Raw genomic sequence first — 26,885 nt, 5'->3', positions numbered from 1 at the left:
GCAAAACAAATGTTGCAAAGTTTGGCCATGACTAGTGATATGAAATAACTGTATGGCGGTAATATTTGTTTTTCGTCTAGGTACTTTATTTCGTAACTGTACATGGATTTGTATTTTGTCTGTGTCTTATGGAGATTCCATTGTGGATGTGAAGGAAGGAAAAAACCTAAGGATAAGCCATAAAATTCTAAATCCCTATCCAACACCTTTAAATGCTCCAACATTTAAATGGTGTACATTAGACAAAAATGAATATATCACATTTTTTATCCAGTATGAGTCAGTGAAATAAATGTGACTCATCTTTATACTGGTTTAAGATCAGTCTCTTTTGTTACAAATGTTCATGTATCTTCTTCATCTTCACTAACTCCCATATCATTGTCTGTACTTCTGAGTTCCTCTTTATTTTTCACATATTCCTGTTTTATATTTTCCAGTTCAGCAAGTTCGGTTTTAAATTTCTCCAGATGTGCTGCACGACGATTTCTCACAAGCTTCATCGGGAAAGGATTCAATTCATTAAATGCAATATTCATTAATTTCCTGAAAAGATAAAGTGAAGAATACACAATGGCAGATCATTATTAAAATCCACATTACTTACCCTAGTAAACAAAAACAAATCATCATCATCATCATCTTCCGGAAAGACCCTGTGCAGCTTATTTCTGTAGGACACTTCTAACATAAGGAGATGTCCAAAGCTGCCAAAATCTTTAACCCTTAAGGGTGCAGGGCAGTTTGTATGTGAATGCTCAGCGCCTTTTCATATTTTCCTTCCCCACCTTCCAAAATGCATACTTTTTTTTTAAATCCGATTTTATTGAACTTTTTCAGGTTATGCAAAACAGAAATGAGACGCAAAAAACTCCCAGAAATCACAGTCAAGTACAAACTTGAACAATACAGGCAGAGAGTTAACAATACATTGGGAAAATGAAAATCCAAACATTTAATGCACAAAGTAGTATTAAAATTTAGAGCCAGAGCAAAGGAAGAGAATGGTGAACGATACCTGTTGTTGGAGATCATGAGGTAAATATTTCGAAGATGTGAATGAATTACAAAGGTGGCATTGAGGGGGGTGTTATTTGGGAGGAGTTTTTGGTCTCTCTCTTGAGGGCACCCACAGGCACAGCAGGAATGAGCTATTTAGGGTGAGGTTGTATTCCGGGCATGTAGTCTGAGGAAATTTGTCAGTTCCGGTATCGAATCCAGGGGGACCACATTTTAAGATACCTATCATGAAAAAATCTGCTCCAGCTCAATAGCTCTTCGAACATAGCAATGTGAGGGCATATTCTTTGCGTGACAAGTTGTACATTTATCTGCCACCATTTTGGAGTACATATAATCTTTTGATTAGCTTTCATTAATGTTTTTAGGGGTCCATTGTATAAATTGCGTTTTGCATTTTGTTTTTGCGGTGTTCACTCTGCAATAAAATTGACATGGTAACATTGTCCGTGGGGAAGGGGGGGTCATTACGATTATGATGATAATGTCAGTTTTTGAAAATTAACGGTTTTCCTGGGGTCACCGTATTCTGAAGCCTAGGACTTTTTTTGTTTGTTTTACCGTTTACGCTAGGTACTCAGAGTTTGGTGCTCCATTGTTCAGATCCACATGGGGACCCAAAAGACAGAGAGCCTGTATGCTTATAAAAAAGTGGTTACCTGCGGACACCTCTGGATCCCCATTTTTCAGTATAAAATTCCAGCAGAAAGAAAAGGCCTCCTTGCATTTTTTTGTGTTTTATAATGCTCATGATAAAACTTTTTGAAGTGACCCTCCCCTATCTTCATTTTTTTTCTACATTTTGCACAGCCCCATACCCAAAGCCTGTGCTCCATACACAGTTACTGAATGAGAGGCAGGAACAGCTCTCATTACAGAAGCAAGGGAAAGAATAAAGATGTAGAATTTCAGACAGGAGCGAAAATTTGTTTACATATATTACAAAATGTATTAATAGCACAAATACTGCCAGAAAATCAAAAGTTGTACGTGATTCCTAAGTCTATTTCTACATCAGTTTTAACCAGTGTTTGTATGTAATCTGGGAAATACATTCATCCTTAAGATGGGCCATAACATTTTAGAATGGTGGCAGGACCATGCCAATGAGCTGTTTAAAGGAGCTGTGACACTTGTAGGCCATCACTTTAAAAATCAGGACAATTGCTTTAACCCCTTCCCACTCAATGAGAAATATATTCGTCATGAGCAAGGGGTAGCTAATAACACACACAGCCAGATTCCTGCTGCAAATGTTGGGGATGGGTGATTCAAATCTCTGGCAGTTTAACCATTTAAGTCACGGTCAATAGCAACCATGGCATGTGAAGTGGCTAGAAAGAGGGAAAAGCTTCCCTCTGCCCGGCCCCTGCAGCATGTTCATGGGGTACACAGTGGTTGCCATGGCAGCCTGAGGCCTAGCTAAAGACTAGGCCTAATAGACTGAATGTCAGTGTAACAGACCTATCAAAACAGACATCCAACAGTAGCGTGAACTCCCCCTTAGGCTAAGGCCCCATGAAGTGGGCCGCAACAAAAAAGTATTTGGGTTTTTCCTGCATTGCTTTTCATAGAAAGTCCACAGAGTTTTCCAGAGTACATAGAGAGGACATACTGTAGTTGAGTAAGCTCAGAAAGAAGAATCTTAGGGATAGGCAGTGCGAAATTAAACAGGAAATTCTCGTCCCGCAAAATAGACATTAAGCAGGTAAAAATTTCATTGACAGGCCACTTCCTGGATTAGGCAGATGGGAAAACCCCTTTAACGCCAGTTCTTGAATTTTATTGGTGAGACTTCTAGCTTTAGTCCAAGTGCAGGTTAGAAGTTGTTGCTTGTATTTTACTATAGTCTTTTAATTATAAAACTATTCTTACCCCTCCCTTTTCTCCACACCTGATTTCTTTCCTTACCCCCTGGTCATTACCTATACCACCTCCCCACCCTATGCTGTAATGGCCCTCCCCCAGGTCTTTAGTTTTCATACTAATCCAACCAGAGGAGTAGCTTAAAAAATTTTGTAACACTTACCATGTATTATAATACAGGTGTCTTATATACAGTACAGACCAAAAGTTTGGACACACCTTCTCATTCAAAGAGTTTTCTGTATTTTCATGACTATGAAAATTGTAGATTCACACTGAAGGCATCAAAACTATGAATTAACACATGTGGAATTATATACTTAACAAAAAAGTGTGAAACAACTGAAAATATGTCTTATATTATAGGCTCTTCAAAGTAGCCACCTTTGATTACTGCAGGAATCCAAGCAAAAAGTGGCTACTTTGAAGAACCTATAATATAAGACATATTTTCAGTTGTTGCACACTTTTTTGTTAAGTATATAATTCCACATGTGTTGATTCATAGTTTTGATGCCTTCAGTGTGAATCTACAATTTTCATAGTCATGAAAATACAGAAAACTCTTTGAATGAGAAGGCGTGTCCAAACTTTTGGTCTGTACTGTAGTAGTGAGGCCTTTGGGCCCCATCAGGCTACAAATCCTGGTAGAGATTGTTTCCTTTGCACCCCTATAGCTATACCCTTGAATCCAACCTTCTAGCCATCTACTCCTCTAATACAGTTGTACTCTCCCCAATGAGGTGCAGTCCATCCTTAGAGTCTGTAGCCAACAGTAAAGTCCAACCAGTTCTCAAAAAAACCAAACCTCTGCTTATGTTGACAAAATCAAAGATAACCTGACTGGACAGAACCTAAATTAAACCATGGAATAGCACAAAAATTCCATTATAGTCAATGAAATTTAAAAGGTCTATAATTCTCTGTAAAAAAAAAAAAAGAGTGGAAGAGAATAACATATAGAAAAAAATATACTGGTATAAACTTATTCTTATTTCCTGACTTACATACAAACATACATAAAACAATAAGTGTCACATGATCATATATGTATACCTGCCGTCACAAATAGTCTTGGTAAAAAATGAAAGATACTGGTAGATTTCTGTTGCATCAGTCAGTTTGAAGATCTCTTCTTCATTGTATTTAAATATTGCAAGTGCATATCGAAAAATAACCTGTTAAAGAGAGTAAGGTTTAGACTTTCAAGAAGGTTTGTGATCTTAATTCTGGAATAATGATCTAGTGCACAAATGTTCCCTTCTCAAAGATTCTGATCTCAAAGCTCAAAAATGAAGATTGTGCCTAAGATCTACTTTTCCTGTAACATTGGGTATGACTACTCACTTAAAAGGCTTTACAAATGGCAATGACTATTGAATATGTATTATAGAGGAGCTTTGTAGAGTATTGTACATAAAAGAAATGTTTCCTCTCAAAAATATCACATTTGTGTCCGAGTATGTCATTCTCAGGGCTCGTTCACTTCAGCGCCCTGGGTCTCCGTTTTGCAGGAGACAGAAACCTGCAGTCATTTTTCAAACCCATTCATTGAGCACTGGTGAGCGTTTTGCGCTCTCTACGGCAAAACTGTTTTTTTTTTTAACTGGACACAAAGTCGGACATGCAGGACTTTGTGTCCGGTTAAAAACAAACAAACCGGTTTTGCCGTGAAGAGCGCAAAACGCTCAAAACCGGACACAGTCTGACAGGTTTCCGTCTTCCATCTTCACAGCAGCGCCTATAGCGCTGTACAGTGTGAGCGGGAAGAAACGCCCCCCTCCCCTCCTGATAATACTCGTCTATGGACGAGTACTGTGAGCAGAGGGAGGGGGCGTTCCTCCCCGCTTACACTGTACAGCGTGATAGGCGCTCCTGTGAAGAATGACGTTCCTGACTGACTGTCAGGAACACCCTTCTGACTGTAAAGAGCTATGGTACCGGCACCGCTAGCTTTTCACCCGGGACACAGATCGGGAAAGCAGACAGTGCACTGAATTCAGCGCACTGTCAGCTTTCCAGCAGTATATAAAACTGCATGTGCCCAAACCATGAAAGGTCCTCTTTAACCAATGCATTTGCATTGGCAAAATGACGCACGAAGCACAGGACCTACATATATTAAGCGAAGTGGGAGTGTCCTTCAGTGGTTGCTACAGCAATGCTATAGAACACTCCCCTTTCTCTAGCAAGAGAGATGAAAGTGCAGGAGGCCCCTGCTGCTGCTCTGCATCAAGAAGAGGAAGCTCCATGTAACAAAGTCAAAGTAAAACACACAGGTACCTGCTGGGGTTACTATTCCTAGTAATGTCAGGCATTGGGGTTATTAATTTAGTTTCAGTAACTCCATGTGACTCACAGTAATAGCAGTTAACCCCATCATGTCCCTCATATTAACCCCTGTGTGCCCCATATAAGGGTTACTAATATGTGAGACACATTGGGGTACTTATAAAAGGACCTTAATTATGAAGAAACCTAATTATTACCTCCATATGTCCCACATATCAGTAACTGTTATGTGAGGCACACAGGGGGTTAATGTGAGAGACGTTATGGGGGTTAACTGCTATTACTACGAGGCACATGGGGTTACTAAGCTGTAATACACCTGACCAAACTTTTTATATTTCAATGGGCCCGTACACATAGATGCCGTCACTTTTGTGGCCGTGTGTCTGGGCCAAATTGAAGAGCTGCAACTTATGACTAGGCTTATACTCGATTCAAAAAGTTTTCCCAGTTTTTGTGGTAAAATTAGGGGCCTCGACTTATATTTGGGTCGGCTTATACTCAAGTATATACGGTATTACATAACATGTACCCATATTTTTTTACATAGTCAAATAATTCTGATTTTGTACAGCTATCAGAAAGAGATTTCAATGTATTAACTGAAACTACCAATGAAGGTAATAGGAGTGGTATCCTATAAATACATACACAGTCTGCCTGCTATAGCTGCTGGTAAAAATAATATAGTACAATTCAAAAAGACTGAGGAGTATAAACTCCTTTATGTAACACCGTTTCTAGGCTTATATAGAAAGCCAAATAAAAATTTATACTTACCTTTGTCCCTTCATACAAGAAAGCATCCCACACTCTTAGGAGGATATCACTTACTAGGCTGTCAACAAATATCACAAGGAACCAATTGAAAGTGATAAGCGACAGATCAATTTTGTATTGATCAAGGTGTGCAGACAAACGGGGCAGTTTCTCAGACAAGAAATCTTTGAATACTCTTTGATCTACCTAGAAGAATAAATGAAGTTATTTTATGTTATTCCATTTAAATAGCAGCTCAATCTTTACAATAAACTCTCTATTAAATGAGTTACATAATAAACTATAGAACAAAAACATATCATATATAGATATATCATCCCTAAACAAGATCTAGCAGAAAAATACCGTATATACATGAGTAGAAGCCGGGTTTTTCAGCACAGTTTTTGTGCTGAAAATGCCCCCCTCGGCTTATACTCGAGTTAAGCAAAAAAAAAAGAAAAAATTTATTTTTCTTTAAGGGGGGTCTATGACCAGCTGCAATAGTAATGTATAGAATCTCCCATAAAATAGTGAAAAAAAAGAAGCTTTAAAGAAATAATAAAAAAAATTAAAAAAATAAGTTCTAAATCACTCCTCTCCCTAGAATACATCTAAGGGTGAATTCACACTACGTAAACACCAGCTTATTCTGAACGTAAAACACGTTCAGAATCAGCGGCGTATAAAGCAGTTCCATTCATTTCTATGGGAGCCGGCATACAAGCGCTCCCCATAGAAATGAATGGGCTGCTTTTTTCCCTATGAGCACTCCCATTGAAGTGAATGGGAAGTGCTCGCGTGTACGACTCGGCATGAGCAGAGCTAGCCGTACACGCGAGCACATCCCATTCACTTCAATGGGAGCGCTCGTAGTGAAAAAAGCAGCCCATTCATTTCTATGGGGAGCGCTCGTATGCCGGCTCCCATAGAAATCAATGGGAACTGCTTTATACGCCGCTGATTCTGAACGTGTTTTACGTTCAGAATAAGCTGGCGTTTACGTAGTGTGAATTCACCCTAAAAGTAGAAAATGACTGTGAAACACAAACACATTAGGAATCCCTGTGTCTGAAAGTGCCCGGTCTACTGAATAAAGGGTATCTGCAGTGCTCCTGTTCTGTCAGGAAGGGGTTAATAGGAGCACTGCAGATACCCTATATTCAGCCAGACTGAATTCCAAGTGGGGAAAAAAAAAACCAGTCTTCAAGCTCCCTCCCCCCCCCCCCTCCCCTTCCCCAGCACTTACTGCACCCAAAAATTCCGACCATTTTAATTTTGGAAAATTTCCAGTAGCTGCTGCATTTCCCCCCCTCGGCTCATACTCGAGTCAATAAGTTTTCCCAGTTTTTTGTGGTAAAATTAGGGGCCTCGGCTTATATTCGAGTCGGCTTATACTCGAGTATATACGGTACATGACTACAATAGGGCATGGGATCAGTCAGAAGACATTTGCCTCTATGCTAGAATGTTGATATTAATAAGATGAAATATCACTTTTGTCCATTGAAATATGAGAATCTTGAAAAAAATCCTACCTGTGATCCTGATAGATTATTGCTGTAGTATTCTGCTGGCATTATATTCTCAACAATGTCAACTAAACAATAAAAGGCGCTCTCCTCATCTTCTAGGACTAAAAGTGCCATGGCAGCTATCCTACATGAGAATGGAAACTATACTGTAATTACATTATAATAAGGCAGGCATTACTATGGTAAGTTGTACATACTAATGTGCCTATTATAGCATAGAGAAGAATGGAAATGCATTTTAAGGGAAAAACAGGTGGCCACTTTTTCAGCAAAGAAAGAAACACAAGAAAGTATATTTTACTGTCACATAAACATTTTTTAGTGGAAGAGATTTTTTTTTTTTTTTGTAAATCTCATTTTATTGAAATTTTTTTTAACAATATATACAAGCAAGAGGTAATGCATAACATTGTACAGAATAGTCTTACATCATGCAATATAAACCCTTAGTAAATCAATTCTCATGTGTAGAGATTAGAGATGAGCGAACACTAAAATGTTCGAGGTTCGAAATTCGATTCGTGTGTTCGAACGGGTTTCGAACCCCATTATAGTCTATGGGGAACAGATACTCGTTAAGGGGGAAACCCAAATCCGTGTCTGGAGGGTCACCAAGTCCACTATGACACCCCAGGAAATGATGCCAACACCTCTGGAATGACACTGGGACAGCAGGGGAAGCATGTCTGGGGGCATCTAACACACCAAAGACCCTCTATTACCCCAACATCACAGCCTAACAACTACACACTTTACACACTCAATACCACATCTCTGACAGTAGGAAAACACCTTGAAACATGTGTATTTGGCACTTGCAGTGAGGAGAGCTTGTCACCAGCAGTGAATTTGGCCCTTGTAGTAAGTTGAGGTTGGCACCAACATTTGTTTTGAAAATCAGGGTGGATTGAGCCTCTAACCAGCAGAGTTTGGGCAAATTCATGGTGGAGGGAGCCTCTAACCAGCAGAGTTTGGGCAAATTCATGGTGGAGGGAGCCTCTAAAAACCCCAGTTTGGACCAATTCATGGTGGAGGGAGCCTCTAACCAGCCCAGTTTGGGCAAATTCATGGTGGAGGGAGCCTCTAACCAGCCCAGTTTGGACCAATTAATGGTGGAGGGAGCCTCTAACCAGCCCAGTTTGGACCAATTAATGGTGGAGGGAGCCTCTAACCAGCCCAGTTTGGACCAATTAATGGTGGAGGGAGCCTCTAACCAGCCCAGTTTGGACCAATTAATGGTGGAGGGAGCCTCTAACCACCCCAGTTTGGACCAATTCATGGTGGAGGGAGCCTCTAAACAGCCAAGTTTGGACCAATTCATGGTGGAGGGAGCCTCTAAAAACCCCAGTTTGGACCAATTCATGGTGGAGGGAGCCTCTAACCAGCCCAGTTTGGGCAAATTCATGGTGGAGGGAGCCTCTAAACAGCCCAGTTTGGGCAAATTCATGGTGGAGGGAGCCTCTAACCAGCCCAGTTTGGACCAATTAATGGTGGAGGGAGCCGCTAAACAGCCCAGTTTGGGCAAATTCATGGTGGAGGGAGCCTCTAAACAGCCCAGTTTGGACCAATTCATGGTGGAGGGAGCCTCTAAAAAACCCAGTTTGGACCAATTCATGGTGGAGGGAGCCTCTAAACAGCCCAGTTTGGGCAAATTCATGGTGGAGGGAGCCTCTAAACAGCCCAGTTTGGGCAAATTCATGGTGGAGGGAGCCTCTAACCAGCCCAGTTTGGACCAATTAATGGTGGAGGGAGCCTCTAAACAGCCAAGTTTTGGGAAATTCATGGTGGAGGGAGCCTCTAACCAGCCCAGTTTGGACCAATTCATGGTGGAGGGAGCCTCTAAACAGCCCAGTTTGGGCAAATTCATGGTGGAGGGAGCCTCTAAAAAACCCAGTTTGGACCAATTCATGGTGGAGGGAGCCTCTAAAAAACCCAGTTTGGACCAATTCATGGTGGAGGGAGCCTCTAACCAGCCCAGTTTGGACCAATTAATGGTGGAGGGAGCCGCTAAACAGCCCAGTTTGGACCAATTCATGGTGGAGGGAGCCTCTAAAAACCCCAGTTTGGACCAATTCATGGTGGAGGGAGCCTCTAAAAAACCCAGTTTGGACCAATTCATGGTGGAGGGAGCCTCTAACCAGCCCAGTTTGGACCAATTAATGGTGGAGGGAGCCTCTAAACAGCCAAGTTTGGACCAATTCATGGTGGAGGGAGCCTCTAAAAACCCCAGTTTGGACCAATTCATGGTGGAGGGAGCCTCTAACCAGCCCAGTTTGGACCAATTAATGGTGGAGGGAGCCTCTAACCAGCCCAGTTTGGACCAATTAATGGTGGAGGGAGCCTCTAACCACCCCAGTTTGGACCAATTCATGGTGGAGGGAGCCTCTAAACAGCCAAGTTTGGACCAATTCATGGTGGAGGGAGCCTCTAAAAACCCCAGTTTGGACCAATTCATGGTGGAGGGAGCCTCTAACCAGCCCAGTTTGGGCAAATTCATGGTGGAGGGAGCCTCTAAACAGCCCAGTTTGGGCAAATTCATGGTGGAGGGAGCCTCTAACCAGCCCAGTTTGGACCAATTAATGGTGGAGGGAGCCGCTAAACAGCCCAGTTTGGGCAAATTCATGGTGGAGGGAGCCTCTAACCAGCCCAGTTTGGACCAATTCATGGTGGAGGGAGCCTCTAAAAACCCCAGTTTGGACCAATTCATGGTGGAGGGAGCCTCTAACCAGCCCAGTTTGGGCAAATTCATGGTGGAGGGAGCCTCTAAACAGCCCAGTTTGGGCAAATTCATGGTGGAGGGAGCCTCTAAACAGCCCAGTTTGGACCAATTAATGGTGGAGGGAGCCGCTAAACAGCCCAGTTTGGGCAAATTCATGGTGGAGGGAGCCTCTAAACAGCCCAGTTTGGACCAATTCATGGTGGAGGGAGCCTCTAAAAAACCCAGTTTGGACCAATTCATGGTGGAGGGAGCCTCTAAACAGCCCAGTTTGGGCAAATTCATGGTGGAGGGAGCCTCTAACCAGCCCAGTTTGGACCAATTAATGGTGGAGGGAGCCGCTAAACAGCCCAGTTTGGGCAAATTCATGGTGGAGGGAGCCTCTAAACAGCCCAGTTTGGACCAATTCATGGTGGAGGGAGCCTCTAAAAAACCCAGTTTGGACCAATTCATGGTGGAGGGAGCCTCTAAACAGCCCAGTTTGGGCAAATTCATGGTGGAGGGAGCCTCTAACCAGCAGAGTTGTGGGAAAGCAGGGTGGAGGGAGCCTCTAACCAGCCCAGTTTGGACCAATTAATGGTGGAGGGAGCCTCTAACCACCCCAGTTTGGACCAATTCATGGTGGAGGGAGCCTCTAAACAGCCAAGTTTGGACCAATTCATGGTGGAGGGAGCCTCTAAAAACCCCAGTTTGGACCAATTCATGGTGGAGGGAGCCTCTAACCAGCCCAGTTTGGGCAAATTCATGGTGGAGGGAGCCTCTAAACAGCCCAGTTTGGGCAAATTCATGGTGGAGGGAGCCTCTAAACAGCCCAGTTTGGACCAATTAATGGTGGAGGGAGCCGCTAAACAGCCCAGTTTGGGCAAATTCATGGTGGAGGGAGCCTCTAAACAGCCCAGTTTGGACCAATTCATGGTGGAGGGAGCCTCTAAAAAACCCAGTTTGGACCAATTCATGGTGGAGGGAGCCTCTAAACAGCCCAGTTTGGGCAAATTCATGGTGGAGGGAGCCTCTAACCAGCCCAGTTTGGACCAATTAATGGTGGAGGGAGCCTCTAAACAGCCAAGTTTTGGGAAATTCATGGTGGAGGGAGCCTCTAACCAGCCCAGTTTGGACCAATTAATGGTGGAGGGAGCCTCTAAACAGCCCAGTTTGGACCAATTCATGGTGGAGGGAGCCTCTAAACAGCCCAGTTTGGGCAAATTCATGGTGGAGGGAGCCTCTAAAAAACCCAGTTTGGACCAATTCATGGTGGAGGGAGCCTCTAACCAGCCCAGTTTGGGCAAATTCATGGTGGAGGGAGCCTCTAAACAGCCCAGTTTGGGCAAATTCATGGTGGAGGGAGCCTCTAACCAGCCCAGTTTGGACCAATTCATGGTGGAGGGAGCCTCTAAACAGCCCAGTTTGGGCAAATTCATGGTGGAGGGAGCCTCTAAAAAACCCAGTTTGGACCAATTCATGGTGGAGGGAGCCTCTAACCAGCCCAGTTTGGGCAAATTCATGGTGGAGGGAGCCTCTAAACAGCCCAGTTTGGGCAAATTCATGGTGGAGGGAGCCTCTAACCAGCCCAGTTTGGACCAATTAATGGTGGAGGGAGCCGCTAAACAGCCCAGTTTGGGCAAATTCATGGTGGAGGAAGCCTCTAAACAGCCCAGTTTGGACCAATTCATGGTGGAGGGAGCCTCTAAAAAACCCAGTTTGGACCAATTCATGGTGGAGGGAGCCTCTAAACAGCCCAGTTTGGGCAAATTCATGGTGGAGGGAGCCTCTAACCAGCAGAGTTGTGGGAAAGCAGGGTGGAGGGAGCCTCTAACCAGCAGAGTTGGTGGAAATCAGGGTGGAGGGAGCCTCTAACCAGCAGAGTTGGGGGAAATCATGTTGGAGGGAGCCTAGTATTAGCAGAATTGTGCAACGCTTATGGTGGATGAGTATGAGGATGCGGAGGAATTGGAGAGGTTGAGTACAGACATGGAGTTTCATGTTGGGGTGCTTTACACAGGTGGGCACAAAAATGAAGGCTCTATCCAGTGGTGGTTCATTTTTATCAAAGTGAGCCGGTCGGCACTCTCAGCTGATAGACGGGTGCGCTTGTCAGTGATGATGCCACCGGCTGCACTGAACACCCTCTCAGATAGGACGCTGGCGGCAGGACAGGACAGCACCTCCAAGGCATATAGGGCAAGTTCAAGCCACAGGTCCAACTTCGACACCCAATACGTGTAGGGCGCAGAGGGGTCGGAGAGGACAGGGCTGTGGTCGGAAAGGTATTCCCGCAACATGCGCCTATACTTCTCACGCCTGGTGACACTAGGACCCTCCGTGGCGGCACTTTGGCGAGGGGGTGCCATCAAGGTGTCCCAGACCTTAGACAGTGTGCCCCTCGTTTGTGTGGACCGGTGAGAACTTAGTTGCCTACTGGAGGAACTGCCCTCCCTGCCGCCAACGTCACATGCTGGAAACATCTCCATCATATTCTGCACCAATTGCCTGTGGCAAGCATTGATGCGATTGGCCCTCCCCTCTACCGGAATAAAAGACGAGATGTTGTTTTTATACCGGGGGTCAAGGATAGCAAAGATCCAGTACTGGTTGTCCTCCATGATTTTGACAATACGCTTGTCGGTTGTAAAGCACCCCAACATGAACTCAGCCATGTCTGCCACAGTGTTAGTTGGCATGACTCCTCTGGCCCCACCGGAAAGTTCAATCTCCATTTCCTCCTCATCCTCCATGTCTACCCATCCGCGCTGCAACAATGGGACGATTCGAAGTTGCCCGGAAGCCTCCTGTATCACCATCACATCATCGGACAACTCTTCTTCCTCCTCCTCCTCCTCCTCCTCCATTAAACGCAGTGAAGCGGACAGATGTGTGGACCTACTCTCCAGCTGTGACGGATCGGATGCTATCCCTAACTCCTCTGTGTGATCTGAGTTATCCCTGATGTCAATCAGGGATTCTCTCAGAACACACAAGAGCGGGATTGTAAGGCTCACCATCGCATCCTCAGAGCTCACCCTCCTTGTGGACTCCTCAAAGACCCGTAGGATGTCACAAAGGTCTCTCATCCATGGCCACTCATGGATGTGAAACTGAGGCAGCTGACTTTGTGGCACCCTAGGGTTTTGTAGCTGGTATTCCATCAAAGGTCTCTGCTGCTCAACCACTCTATTCAACATCTGAAACGTTGAGTTCCAGCGTGTGGGGACGTCGCACAAAAGCCGGTGTTGTGGCACATGCAGGCGTTGCTGGAGAGATTTTAAGCTAGCAGCGGCTACTGTCGACTTGCGAAAGTGGGCGCACATGCGCCGCACTTTCACCAGTAGCTCTGGAACATTGGGGTAGCTCTTTAGGAAACGTTGCACCACTAGGTTGAAGACGTGGGCCAGGCATGGAACATGTTGGAGTCCGGCAAGCTCCAGAGCTGCTACCAGGTTCCGGCCGTTATCACAAACGACCATGCCTGGGCCCAGGTGCAGCGGCTCAAACCATATTGCCGTCTCATCGAGGAGGGCATCCCTCACCTCGGAGGCAGTGTGCTGTCTGTCCCCCAAGCTGATCAGCTTCAGCACAGCCTGCTGACGTCTACCAACGCCAGTGCTGCAACGTTTCCAACTCGTAGCTGGGGTCAATCTAACAGCGGAGGAGGAGGCGGTGGCGGAGGAGGAGGCGGTGGCGGAGGCGGTAGAGGAGGAGGAGGAGGGGGGTGTTCTTCTCGTGTCCCTGCCAGGAATGTTAGGCGGGGAGACGAGGTACACCGGGCCAGTTTGGGAAGCAGTCCCAGCCTCAACTACATTCACCCAGTGTGCCGTCAGTGAAATGTAGCGTCCCTGTCCGCATGCACTTGTCCACGCGTCGGTGGTCAAGTGGACCTTTGTGCAAAGCGCGGAACTAAGGGCCCGCCTGATGTTGAGTGACACGTGCTGGTGCAAGGCGGGGACGGCACACCGGGAGAAGTAGTGACGGCTAGGGACGGCATAGCGAGGTGCCGCAGTTGCCATCAGGTCCAGGAAGGCGGGAGTTTCAACAAGCCGGAACGCCAACATCTCCTGGGCCAGCAGTTTAGCGATGTTGGCGTTCAAGGCTTGCGCGTGTGGGTGGTTAGCAGTGTATTTCTGCCGCCGCTCCAATGTCTGAGAGATGGTGGGTTGTTGTAAAGAAACGCCTGATGGTGCCTTTGATGGTGCAGGAGAAGGAGATAAGACAGGACCAGGGGAGGATGAGGTAGAAGTCAACAAAGTGGCGGAGGCAGATGAAGTGGTGTCCTGGCTCGTCCTCTGGAGTGCATCGCCAGCACAGTCAGCAGTGGCAGTGGCAGAGGCAGTGGCAGAGGCAGTGGCGTGAACGGCAGGCGGCCTTTGTCCTGCCGTTGCTGCCTGCCACTGATTCCAGTGCTTGGATTCCAAATGACGGCGCATTGAAGTGGTGGACAGGTTGCTCTTCTCAGAGCCCCTAATCAATTTCGAGAGGCAAATTGTGCAGACAACACTATATCTGTCCTCGGCGCATTCCTTGAAAAAACTCCACACCTTCGAGAAACGTGCCCTCGAGGTGGGAGTTTTTCGGGGCTGGGTACGAACTGGAACATCTTGGGAGATTCCGGGTGTGGCCTGGCTTCGCCTAAGCTGCTGACCTCTGCCTCTGCCTCTAGCTACCCTTTTTGGTGCTGCACCTGCCTCAACATCCACACTACTTTCCCCGCTTGACATCCCCCCTGTCCAGGTCGGGTCAGTGTCCTCATCATCCACCACTTCCTCTTCCAACTCCTGTCTCATCTCCTCCTCCCGCACAATGCGCCGGTCAACTGGATGCCCTGACGGCAACTGCGTCACATCATCGTCGATGAGGGTGGGTTGCTGGTCATCCACCACCAAATCGAACGGAGATGGAGGAGACTCTAGTGTTTGAGCATCTGGACACAGATGCTCCTCTGTTAGGTTCGTGGAATCGTGACGTGGAGAGGCAGGTTGAGGGACAATGAAAGGAGCGGAGAACAGTTCTGGGGAGCAGGGACAGTTTGGGTTATTGTTCTGTAAAGCTTCGGAATTTTGGGAGGAAGGAAGACAAGACTGTTGGGTAATAGGAGGAGAGGAGGCAGAGTCTGACTGGCTGCTGGACAATGTGCTGTAAGCGTTCTCTGACAGCCATTGCAAGACCTGTTCCTGGTTCTCGGGCCTACTAAGGTTTGTACCCTGCAGTTTAGTTAATGTGGCAAGCAACCCTGGCACTGTGGAGTGGCGCAATGCTTGCTGCCCCACAGGAGTAGGCACGGGACGCCCTGTGGCTTCACTGCTACCTTGCTCCCCAGAACCATTCCCCCGACCTCGCCCACGGCCTCGTCCACGTCCCTTTCCGGGAGCCTTGCGCATTTTGAATTCCTAGTTAGAAATTGGCACTGTATACCAGTAGTAAAAATTGTGGGTGCACGTAACCCCAATATATTCTTTGAATTACCAGTCAGAAACTGGCACTATATGGCAGTAGCAAGAAATGAGGGTATTTATAACCCCAATATATTCTTTGAATTCCCAGTCAGACAATGGCACTGTATACCAGTAGTAAAAATTGTGGGTGCACGTAACCCCAATATATTCTTTGAATTCCCAGTCAGACACTGGCACTATATGGCAGTAGCAAGAAATGAGGGTATTTGTATTCCCAATATATTCTTTGAATTCCCAGTCAGACAATGGCACTGTATACCAGTAGTAAAAATTGTGGGTGCACGTAACCACAATATATTCTTTGAATTACCAGTCAGAAACTGGCACTATATGGCAGTAGCAAGAAATGAGGGCATTTGTATTCCCAATATATTCTTTGAATTCCCAGTCAGACAATGGCACTGTATACCAGTAGTAAAAATTGTGGGTGCACGTAACCCCAATATATTCTTTGAATTACCAGTCAGAAACTGGCACTATATGGCAGTAGCAAGAAATGAGGGTATTTGTATTCCCAATATATTCTTTGAATTCCCAGTCAGACAATGGCACTGTATACCAGTAGTAAAAATTGTGGGTGCACGTAACCCCAATATATTCTTTGAATTACCAGTCAGAAACTGGCACTATATGGCAGTAGCAAGAAATGAGGGTATTTATAACCCCAATATATTCTTTGAATTCCCAGTCAGACAATGGCACTGTATACCAGTAGTAAAAATTGTGGGTGCACGTAACCCCAATATATTCTTTGAATTCCCAGTCAGACACTGGCACTATATGGCAGTAGCAAGAAATGAGGGTATTTGTATTCCCAATATATTCTTTGAATTCCCAGTCAGACAATGGCACTGTATACCAGTAGTAAAAATTGTGGGTGCACGTAACCCCAATATATTCTTTGAATTCCCAGTCAGACACTGGCACTATATGGCAGTAGCAAGAAATGAGGGTATTTATAACCCCAATATATTCTTTGAATTCCCAGTCAGACAATGGCACTGTATACCAGTAGTAAAAATTGTGGGTGCACGTAACCCCAATATATTCTTTGAATTCCCAGTCAGACACTGGCACTATATGGCAGTAGCAAGAAATGAGGGTATTTGTATTCCCAATATATTCTTTGAATTCCCAGTCAGACAATGGCACTGTATACCAGTAGTAAAAATTGTGGGTGCACGTAACCACAATATATTCTTTGAATTACCAGTCAGAAACTGGCACTATATGGCAGTAGCAAGAAATGAGGGTATTTGTATTCCCAATATATTCTTTGAATTCCCAGTCAGACAATGGCACTGTATACCAGTAGTAAAAATTGTGGGTGCACGTAACCCCAATATATTCTTTGAATTACCAGTCAGAAACTGGCACTATATGGCAGTAGCAAGAAATGAGGGTATTTATAACCCCAATATATTCTTTGAATTCCCAGTCAGACAATGGCACTGTATACCAGTAGTAAAAATTGTGGGTGCACGTAACCCCAATATATTCTTTGAATTCCCAGTCAGACACTGGCACTATATGGCAGTAGCAAGAAATGAGGGTATTTGTATTCCCAATATATTCTTTGAATTCCCAGTCAGACAATGGCACTGTATACCAGTAGTAAAAATTGTGGGTGCACGTAACCCCAATATATTCTTTGAATTCCCAGTCAGACACTGGCACTATATGGCAGTAGCAAGAAATGAGGGTATTTATAACCCCAATATATTCTTTGAATTCCCAGTCAGACAATGGCACTGTATACCAGTAGTAAAAATTGTGGGTGCACGTAACCCCAATATATTCTTTGAATTACCAGTCAGAAACTGGCACTATATGGCAGTAGCAAGAAATGAGGGTATTTGTATTCCCAATATATTCTTTGAATTCCCAGTCAGACACTGGCACTATATGGCAGTAGCAAGAAATGAGGGTATTTGTATTCCCAATATATTCTTTGAATTCCCAGTCAGACAATGGCACTGTATACCAGTAGTAAAAATTGTGGGTGCACGTAACCCCAATATATTCTTTGAATTACCAGTCAGAAACTGGCACTATATGGCAGTAGCAAGAAATGAGGGTATTTATAACCCCAATATATTCTTTGAATTCCCAGTCAGACAATGGCACTGTATACCAGTAGTAAAAATTGTGGGTGCACGTAACCCCAATATATTCTTTGAATTCCCAGTCAGACACTGGCACTATATGGCAGTAGCAAGAAATGAGGGTATTTGTATTCCCAATATATTCTTTGAATTCCCAGTCAGACAATGGCACTGTATACCAGTAGTAAAAATTGTGGGTGCACGTAACCACAATATATTCTTTGAATTACCAGTCAGAAACTGGCACTATATGGCAGTAGCAAGAAATGAGGGTATTTGTATTCCCAATATATTCTTTGAATTCCCAGTCAGACAATGGCACTGTATACCAGTAGTAAAAATTGTGGGTGCACGTAACCCCAATATATTCTTTGAATTACCAGTCAGAAACTGGCACTATATGGCAGTAGCAAGAAATGAGGGTATTTGTATTCCCAATATATTCTTTGAATTCCCAGTCAGACAATGGCACTGTATACCAGTAGTAAAAATTGTGGGTGCACGTAACCCCAATATATTCTTTGAATTACCAGTCAGAAACTGGCACTATATGGCAGTAGCAAGAAATGAGGGTATTTATAACCCCAATATATTCTTTGAATTCCCAGTCAGACAATGGCACTGTATACCAGTAGTAAAAATTGTGGGTGCACGTAACCCCAATATATTCTTTGAATTCCCAGTCAGACACTGGCACTATATGGCAGTAGCAAGAAATGAGGGTATTTATAACCCCAATATATTCTTTGAATTCCCAGTCAGACAATGGCACTGTATACCAGTAGTAAAAATTGTGGGTGCACGTAACCCCAATATATTCTTTGAATTACCAGTCAGAAACTGGCACTATATGGCAGTAGCAAGAAATGAGGGTATTTGTATTCCCAATATATTCTTTGAATTCCCAGTCAGACACTGGCACTATATGGCAGTAGCAAGAAATGAGGGTATTTGTATTCCCAATATATTCTTTGAATTCCCAGTCAGACAATGGCACTGTATACCAGTAGTAAAAATTGTGGGTGCACGTAACCCCAATATATTCTTTGAATTCCCAGTCAGACACTGGCACTGTATGGCAGTAGCAAGAAATGAGGGTATTTGTATTCCCAATATATTCTTTGAATTCCCAGTCAGACAATGGCACTGTATACCAGTAGTAAAAATTGTGGGTGCACGTAACCCCAATATATTCTTTGAATTACCAGTCAGAAACTGGCACTATATGGCAGTAGCAAGAAATGAGGGTATTTGTATTCCCAATATATTCTTTGAATTCCCAGTCAGACACTGGCACTATATGGCAGTAGCAAGAAATGAGGGTATTTGTATTCCCAATATATTCTTTGAATTCCCAGTCAGACAATGGCACTGTATACCAGTAGTAAAAATTGTGGGTGCACGTAACCCCAATATATTCTTTGAATTCCCAGTCAGAAACTGGCACTATATGGCAGTAGCAAGAAATGAGGGTATTTATAACCCCAATATATTCTTTGAATTCCCAGTCAGACAATGGCACTGTATACCAGTAGTAAAAATTGTGGGTGCACGTAACCCCAATATATTCTTTGAATTCCCAGTCAGACACTGGCACTATATGGCAGTAGCAAGAAATGAGGGTATTTGTATTCCCAATATATTCTTTGAATTCCCAGTCAGACAATGGCACTGTATACCAGTAGTAAAAATTGTGGGTGTATATAGCCCCAATTCTATTGCTAGGGGACTTGCAGGGTATTTCTGGGGTGAAGGTGGGGGGGCACACCGTTGGAACGGGTATCGGGGTATATATCGGGTATACGGGAATACACTGACAGTGTATTCCATTCAGGATCCTGGGAAAGCTGGGTTGCGGCGATTGAGCCCGTCAGTGCCACGTTACACTGACAAGCTTCTCCCTGGAATTTAGCTCTTACAAGAGCTGTTGTGGTTGTCTTCTCCTTCCTATCCTAGCCTGTCCCTGCCTACCCAGAATCTAAGCCCTAGCTAGCTGGACGGAAACCTCCGTCCTCGGTGAATTGCAAGCTCAGAATGACGCGAACCTGGGCGGCGCTGTTCTTTTAAATTAGAGGTCACATGTTTTCGGCAGCCAATGGGTTTTGCCTACTTTTCTCAACGTCACCGGTGTCGTAGTTCCTGTCCCACCTACCCTGCGCTGTTATTGGAGCAAAAAAGGCGCCAGGGAAGGTGGGAGGGGAATCGAGTAATGGCGCACTTTACCACGCGGTGTTCGATTCGATTCGAACATGCCGAACAGCCTAATATCCGATCGAACATGAGTTCGATAGAACACTGTTCGCTCATCTCTAGTAGAGATGAGTTAAAGTAATATTCTGTGTTAATGAATATAGGAACAGGAACTTTTAAAGGGCTCTATCACTGGGAAAAGTCATTTTTAACTAATCACATCCTTGCATAGGCTTTAGAAATGCTATTTCACACCTACCTTTAGTATGTAAATTGCCTCAGTGGTTTCTAAATAAGTCCGTTTTTATTCATATGCTAATGAGCTCTCAGCCAGCACAGGAAGTTCCCAGCAGCACTCGTTCCTTCTATTATCTCCTATGTGTGTGAGGCAAACAGGAAGCTGAGTCATCAGCAGCAGCAGCAGTCTGTGCATAGGAAACTATAGGAGAGGTGTGCACGATCTATCATGCACCAGTCAAATTAGCATATGAATAAAAACGGACTTATTCAGAAACCACTGAGGCAATCTACATACTAAAGGTAGGTGTGGAATAGACTTTCTAAAGGCTATGCAAGGATGTGATTAGTTAAAAATGACTTTTCCCAGTGATAGAACCCCTTTAATAATAGTGGGGGGATCATGACATGATCCCACTGGTTTTAGAACAATTTCTTATTCAATATGTGGATACAAGATGCCAGCTTGACATACTGTAGTCTTATATGAACCATAATTAGTGTCGAATGTAGGTTCAAATAATTTAAAAAACAAAACAAAAAACAAAACAAAACATGAATGTAAGTATAGAAGTAAGAATATAGTGTAAGTTGTGAGAGAGGTGAAGAGGAAAGGGCAGAGACTGGGGAATGGGAGGGGGGGGAGGGGAGGGGGAAAGGGAACTTCAATCTACGAGACTCCTATAAGAGGTCAAGCATCTGAAGGTAAGTTGATGTCATGGTGTCTAAGCCATGGTGACCATATTTTTCTAAATTTATCATGCACACCTCTAGACCAGTTTTATAATTCCTCAAACCGTGCAATTTGGTGTGATTTTTCTCCCCAATGTGCTATAGGGGGAGTTACAGGTTGCATCCAGTAGTGTGAAACAATTACTTTTGCTGCTTCAACTAATAGAGTGATAAGATCTGTTTTTTAAGGTGTTCGATCTGGTTGAGGGAGGGAAAGCAGAGTAAATGCTGGTGTCAGTATTACTGGCTCGGAGGTAACATCCCTCAAGATGTACTGAACCTGAGACCAACAGGGGGTTATCAAACTGCACGTCCACCAAATGTGAAATAGGGTGCCTGGTTCAGTTTTGCATCTCCAGCAAGTGTCTGTGGAAGTGAGACCTTTTGTGAAAAGCCACGAAGGAGACCTATGCCACCTGGATAAAATCTTATAGTGGGACTCTTGACGCTTTACGCAAGGAGAAAAGCCTATTGAGTTTTTAAGTATCACTAAAACATCTTCCTCTGTCAGAAAAATCTGAGATTTTTTGGCAGAAGAGATTCATCATAACAGTAAGCTTTATGATCCTGCTTTGTGTATATAATACAATATATGGAAGAATTCTTGCATTAAAGTGGTATTCCCATGATCATAATAATTTTTTACATTTGTTAAACATTAAACATTTTTTCAAATATAAGTAATTAAATCTTTTTAAAGATTTTCTCTAAATATCTTGAGGTCACAGTCTGTTGTCTTGACTGGTTGTCAGTAGCTACGACCATGAATGCTGGAACTTTCTAAGGTCAGAGAATCAGCTATGATTTCCTTAACATGGCCAGGATATCACAACTACAATAAGAAAATCATGGCTGGGTTCCTGACAAGTGCCGGACCATAGAAAGTTTCTTCATTGGTGGTCGTATCCATTGACAACCGATCAAGCCAAAGACTATCAATATTAAGATAGTTAGAGAAAATCTTTAAAACTGCAGAATTTTTAATTACTTATATTTGCAAAATTGATTATGTTCATGGGAATACCCATTTAATCATGGGAACTGTATGATCACTTAGAGCCTGCTAGGAGGACAGAGCTACTGGTGATGAAGGGTGAGATAACTGACTAGTCACAAGATAAGATTTAAAATATAATACAAAGTAAAAAACAGTAATTAATCCCTTCCTGACATCCACATACAGTACATGGGAGTATACAATGGCCATAGACAGTGGGTGCTTGCCGTTTTGGCATCTCCGTAATTATGAGCACCTGCAGAATAATGTCGGGGCCCCACGTTGTGAAAATTACATTACCTGCAAAATGCATGGGATTCTGTCTAATCCCATTCACACATCACAGAAAAAACTCTGCAGTGGAAAAGCTGCGATTTCAGAAACGGCAGCATGTCAATTATACGGAAACATTTGCATTTTGCGTATAGGTATAATAGGGGCAGAAAACCGTGGTCTTTTCAGCAGCGGCTCGTATGTGGGGCCCTGGCCTAAAGGAGACCCATGGAAGGGCAGCATAGTTGCATTTTGTCCACAATATTTCTACACTATAAATATTATTTTTCCAGTACATTGTATGGCATATTAGAGGATACCTCTAATGGAGGAACATGAAGTGCAGGCAGAATGTTATAGAGCAAGAGGAGCTGAGCTACTGATTTGTAGATTTTTAGGAACAGCTTAACTATAACTTCTCTTATATATATCTCTGCTCTTTGTATGCTGAGTGCAAGAACCATATCCAGCTCACCCTGCCCTATTGTGCTATGCACTACATTTCCCATGCGACAGGTTCCCTTTAAACGGTAAAAAAAATTACAAAAAGTTATGGCTTTTCTAAATTAGGGATTAAAAAACAAAAATGACCATATGAGGAAGGGTTTTTTGAGTTTCACATATTGTGTGTCTGTCCTTATTATCTATAAATATCCTGCAGGTAGGGATTTGACTACAAGCACCCAGGCTGTTCAGCTGTTTGGATGGGTTGCAACAACTAAACAAATGTCTTCAGCGCTTACAGTTAGGGGGCGTTCACACTACCGTCTGTGTCCGACAGGTAGTGTCCGCTCCTAGTGTCCGCTCAAAATCTGGCACGGACATTAGGAGCGGACACTAGCTGTGTCCGTGACACCTGTCATTTATTTAAATGGCGATCGGGTGCGTTCTTTTGCACTCCGTGCCCTTCCTTCACTGTCCGCATGTAAAGATGTCCGACTTTTCAAGCAGACAGAAAAACCCTACATGTCGGATTTTGTGTAAAACCTTTGGCTTTTTTACCTGTTCAGTCCTTGACAGTAGCCGATGGTGGGGTTTTGCCATGAAAATGCGAATAGCACCCTTCTTAGCTTCTGAATGAATTCTGAGTTGGAGCTGTTAAAGTGCTTGTTATTGGTCAAAGTGCGATGTATGTCCAGTTCTATTTGCTGTATAGCTGGATGTTGAGCAGTTTCACACTTTCTCAAGAGATCTTTGTAATGATTGGCACATATACGAATCCGTTGACTGGTCAGCCATTTCCAGACACGTTTGCGGTGTTCTGTTGGGATACCACATCTCACCAGGGTTTTTAGTTCAGTTGAATGGGACAGCTCCTCAATGTTGTTCCATTTCATTTGCAAGGGCTTGTCTACAACCTCATGAGTAAGCAGCTTGTTAGATCGAATTTCCAGTGCCTGGATTTTGGCTAAGAGCTTCAAGTGTTCAACTTCATACTCAGGAATTATCATGAATCCATAATCATCATATTCGCTGAATGCACAGAAGTGAAACATTAATTTTCGAGTATACACAACATTGTGTTTATTCACATGTGCATAAATAGTGCTTGGAAACTTTTTTTTTTTTCAATCATATGTAGTTACAATGACTAGAAGTGTAAATAAACAGGGCTGCTGGGCTCAGAAACAAAAAGACAGATATTATAGAACATAAGAGGATTTTATTGGAAACATGAAAGAATGTTGCGTATCTGCAAAAATACTGGCAGAATGAGGGTGGAGTATAGATTTCTACAGATTGCATATAAATAGAATGTATGGATTGTCAGAAATGCTCTTGCATGGTCAGCAATACGAGTCTGCATTACAGAAGCTTCATTTTACAATATGTGACAACCAAGTCTAATTTAGAGCGTAGTTGAGAGCATATACATAGAGCATTCTGGCTCTAAACATAAATGTAAACCCTTAGGCTAAGGGCCCACGTAGAAGGCCGCAGCAAAAATAAATAAAAAAAAAAAAAAAAACGCTTTTAACAAAAAGACCACAAAGGTTTCCTCTGTGGACTTTGCTTCTATTATACCTAAAGGAAAACTGCTGCCGTTTCCGTAGGTTTAATTGACATATTGCCATTTCCAAAACCGCAACAGTTTTGTAAATTGCAACGTCTCCACCGAACATATTTTTACGCAATCTGTGGATGGGATTCGCTGGAATCCCATCAACTTTGCAAGGACTTTGCAAGGGCTTATGCCAAGTGGGGCCTCGGTCTAAAGTTGCTGCCACCATGTGTCTCCCTTCAAGCTAATTTGCAGTTCACTCCCTGTTACTAGGGAAATCCCAACCAATAGGCAGCCTATAATAGATGTATAAGGATTTTACAATGCATTACAATGTATTATATTAGTGATCAAATCACCTAATGTTTTAACCTCTTACCTGATAGGACTGAAGCGCGTAGAGGATGGGTCAAGAGGTGCTTTGATATCAGACTGTAAAGCATCTTCTATTAAACGTTTTATGACTTCACTGTATTCAGCATCCAGATATGGCAAGGCTTCTTGCAGCTTTCTTAGTAAAATTAGATATTTGCTTTCAATCTGACAATTCCTAGCTTCCAAGTAAGAACACTGTAAAATGAACCAGCCTTGATTAACAGGTTGGTGTGCATTGTGCATACTTCTGAAATCACATCAGACTGGTTTATTTACTCTATAAGATTTCATGTACACACAAAACTGAGTGTTCAGACACTATATACAGCCACTTAATAATGCCCACAACCCCTATTCAGTGGGCTGAGCATTGCAACTAGTCAGCATGGAGCAAACCAATTAATACATGAAGAAAGGGATACATTTGCTGCCTGTATACTGTAGATTTTACTAGGCTGTATGGCATCCTGTAAGCTTTATGGTCATTACCTTCCTCAGTAGAGTTGTCTCCTTTTCAACTGTGTTTCTCCATAGCTGCGTCACTTGATGGATTTCAGAGTTTAAGAACTTGTTCTGTGTGCTATAGGCATTAATGTCATCCTTTCAAAAGACAACAAAAAATGGTAAGGTCCTGTTAGAGTTCATACAGAGTTTTTTGCAGGCAGATTTTGACATGGAATTGCCTGCAAAAATGCCACCCATTCATTTCAATGGGAGTCACTCGCATTTTTTTCCACTAGCGATTTTTTTCAGCTAGCGGGGAAAAAAAGCGGCATGCCCTATCTTTAAGCGAATTGCGCGGCTGAGTCAGCCACAGTGTCCACGGCTTGAGACACCCTCCTGTTTAGGCCCATTCATCTAGGGCTAATCAGTAGTGGGATGCGGCGTTGGGATGTCGATGCAGTACATTGGCATTCCATCACAGCTAGCCACGTGAAAAAGCCACACGACAGAAAAGGTTTCCCTTAGATGCTACTTAGAGTAAAAGATCACCCATCACATTTTCCAATTGTATCTGTTTGCATACAGTATTGCTCACCATTAAGCTGTCAATCTTCCTATATTGCTCTTGTAAGGTCTCCATTCCAGTACTGCTGTTATTATCGGACTCCATCTGGCTAAGAAGCTGCTCATTCTGCTTCACAATAACTTGTTGTTTTGCGCTGTTCTTTTCCATTAGCAATTGTACATGTTCCTTTAGTTCCCCTATATGAAAATCCTTAAAACTAACACACTGTTCCAAGTCCTGCTTTTCCTGCTCAAGGGCCTCTACACGTTGCCTCAGGTCCCCAATTTGCCTGACTTTATGTCTTATTAATTCCAGTCTATCTTTCTCCTCCGGGGCGCTCAAATACTCAGTACATACTCTTTTCTCCTCCTGAGCAGACACAAGAGCACGATGAAGCAGCTTTACAAGATCCTGAAGGAAACAATAATAGAGGTCAACTATAATTGGGTGAATTATTCACTTTATGTTCATCTTCAATCATTATAAGGCATGTTCCAAGAAACCAACTTATCAGCTGTCCATAGGATAGGGGTTTCAATACCCCTATATAAATAAAGTGGTAGATGTGCATATCCACCTCCACTCCATTCATATTCTAAGGGAATGTCAGGGGGCTTGTCTTTAAGCTCAGCGTTTTCAATGGTCGGTGGATGACACTCTGCCTTCACACTATATGTCAGGGGGATGTTCTTCCACCACCCAGCTATGACTCTAACAGCACTAAAATCTTTGGAAAGGGAGAAGATATTGATAAAACTGAAGTCTCGCTGTATTCAGCTCACTGTCAGCTTTGTAATTGTACATACCATTCACTATCATAGAAGACAGGAAAGGTCCTCTTTTAAAAAGAGGATATAAAGGAGTTATGTCACACAGAAAATTTCTATTCAGTAGGACTAGCTGTTGGCAGAAAAAGTGTCCTGCAAAATCTATGTGTTTTGGCGATATATATGGAGTCTGGACATCAGTTCCAATCTGGATGCCTAACCTATACTCTTCCTATCTCCAGATTGATTTTCTGCAAGCAAGTGCTGTTCTGCATACCCTCTTGTCTACTTCGATTACTTGAAAGAAACTGTACATAAACAAGGAACATGCATGATATATGTAGGGACTTATCCAAAACAACATGCATACCCTGGAAGTCACCATTGGATACTAAAGAGAAGTAAGATTAGCAAATAGGTAAGTATTATAACATGCCCTGTTGATGGAATACTCAGAATAACAATAAAGTGCCAAAAGAAACATACAATCTAAACCGCCATATTGTAATGAGCAGTGAATGCACTTCTTTCTAGTAAGGTATATAGAAAAGAATTTAAAGTAGAGA

At 43.3% G+C, this 26,885-nt stretch overlaps 1 protein-coding gene across 2 annotated transcripts in view; it reads right to left on the bottom strand.

Annotated features, from left to right (window-relative positions):
* Positions 1-84: 84 nt before the first annotated feature.
* TBC1D2 (TBC1 domain family member 2) overlaps positions 85-26,885 on the bottom strand; it is a 44,835-nt gene continuing 18,034 nt past the window's right edge. For both annotated transcript variants that reach the window (XM_075282978.1, XM_075282988.1), the window contains exons 7-14: positions 25,583-25,963; positions 25,033-25,143; positions 24,548-24,738; positions 23,169-23,639; positions 7,476-7,596; positions 5,959-6,144; positions 3,943-4,064; positions 85-546 (exon numbers count right to left, since the gene is read on the bottom strand). In XM_075282978.1, the coding sequence (XP_075139079.1) occupies positions 345-546; positions 3,943-4,064; positions 5,959-6,144; positions 7,476-7,596; positions 23,169-23,639; positions 24,548-24,738; positions 25,033-25,143; positions 25,583-25,963 (1,785 nt within the window). In that variant the 3' untranslated portion in view covers positions 85-344. The remainder of the gene's footprint in view (positions 547-3,942; positions 4,065-5,958; positions 6,145-7,475; positions 7,597-23,168; positions 23,640-24,547; positions 24,739-25,032; positions 25,144-25,582; positions 25,964-26,885) is intronic.

This window comes from Leptodactylus fuscus, chromosome 1, assembly GCF_031893055.1.
Source record: "Leptodactylus fuscus isolate aLepFus1 chromosome 1, aLepFus1.hap2, whole genome shotgun sequence".
In the NCBI taxonomy this organism is placed as follows: domain Eukaryota; kingdom Metazoa; phylum Chordata; class Amphibia; order Anura; family Leptodactylidae; genus Leptodactylus; species Leptodactylus fuscus.
The sequence above is the reverse complement of the archived record's forward strand: the minus strand, read 5'-3'. Positions and strand labels throughout refer to the sequence as shown.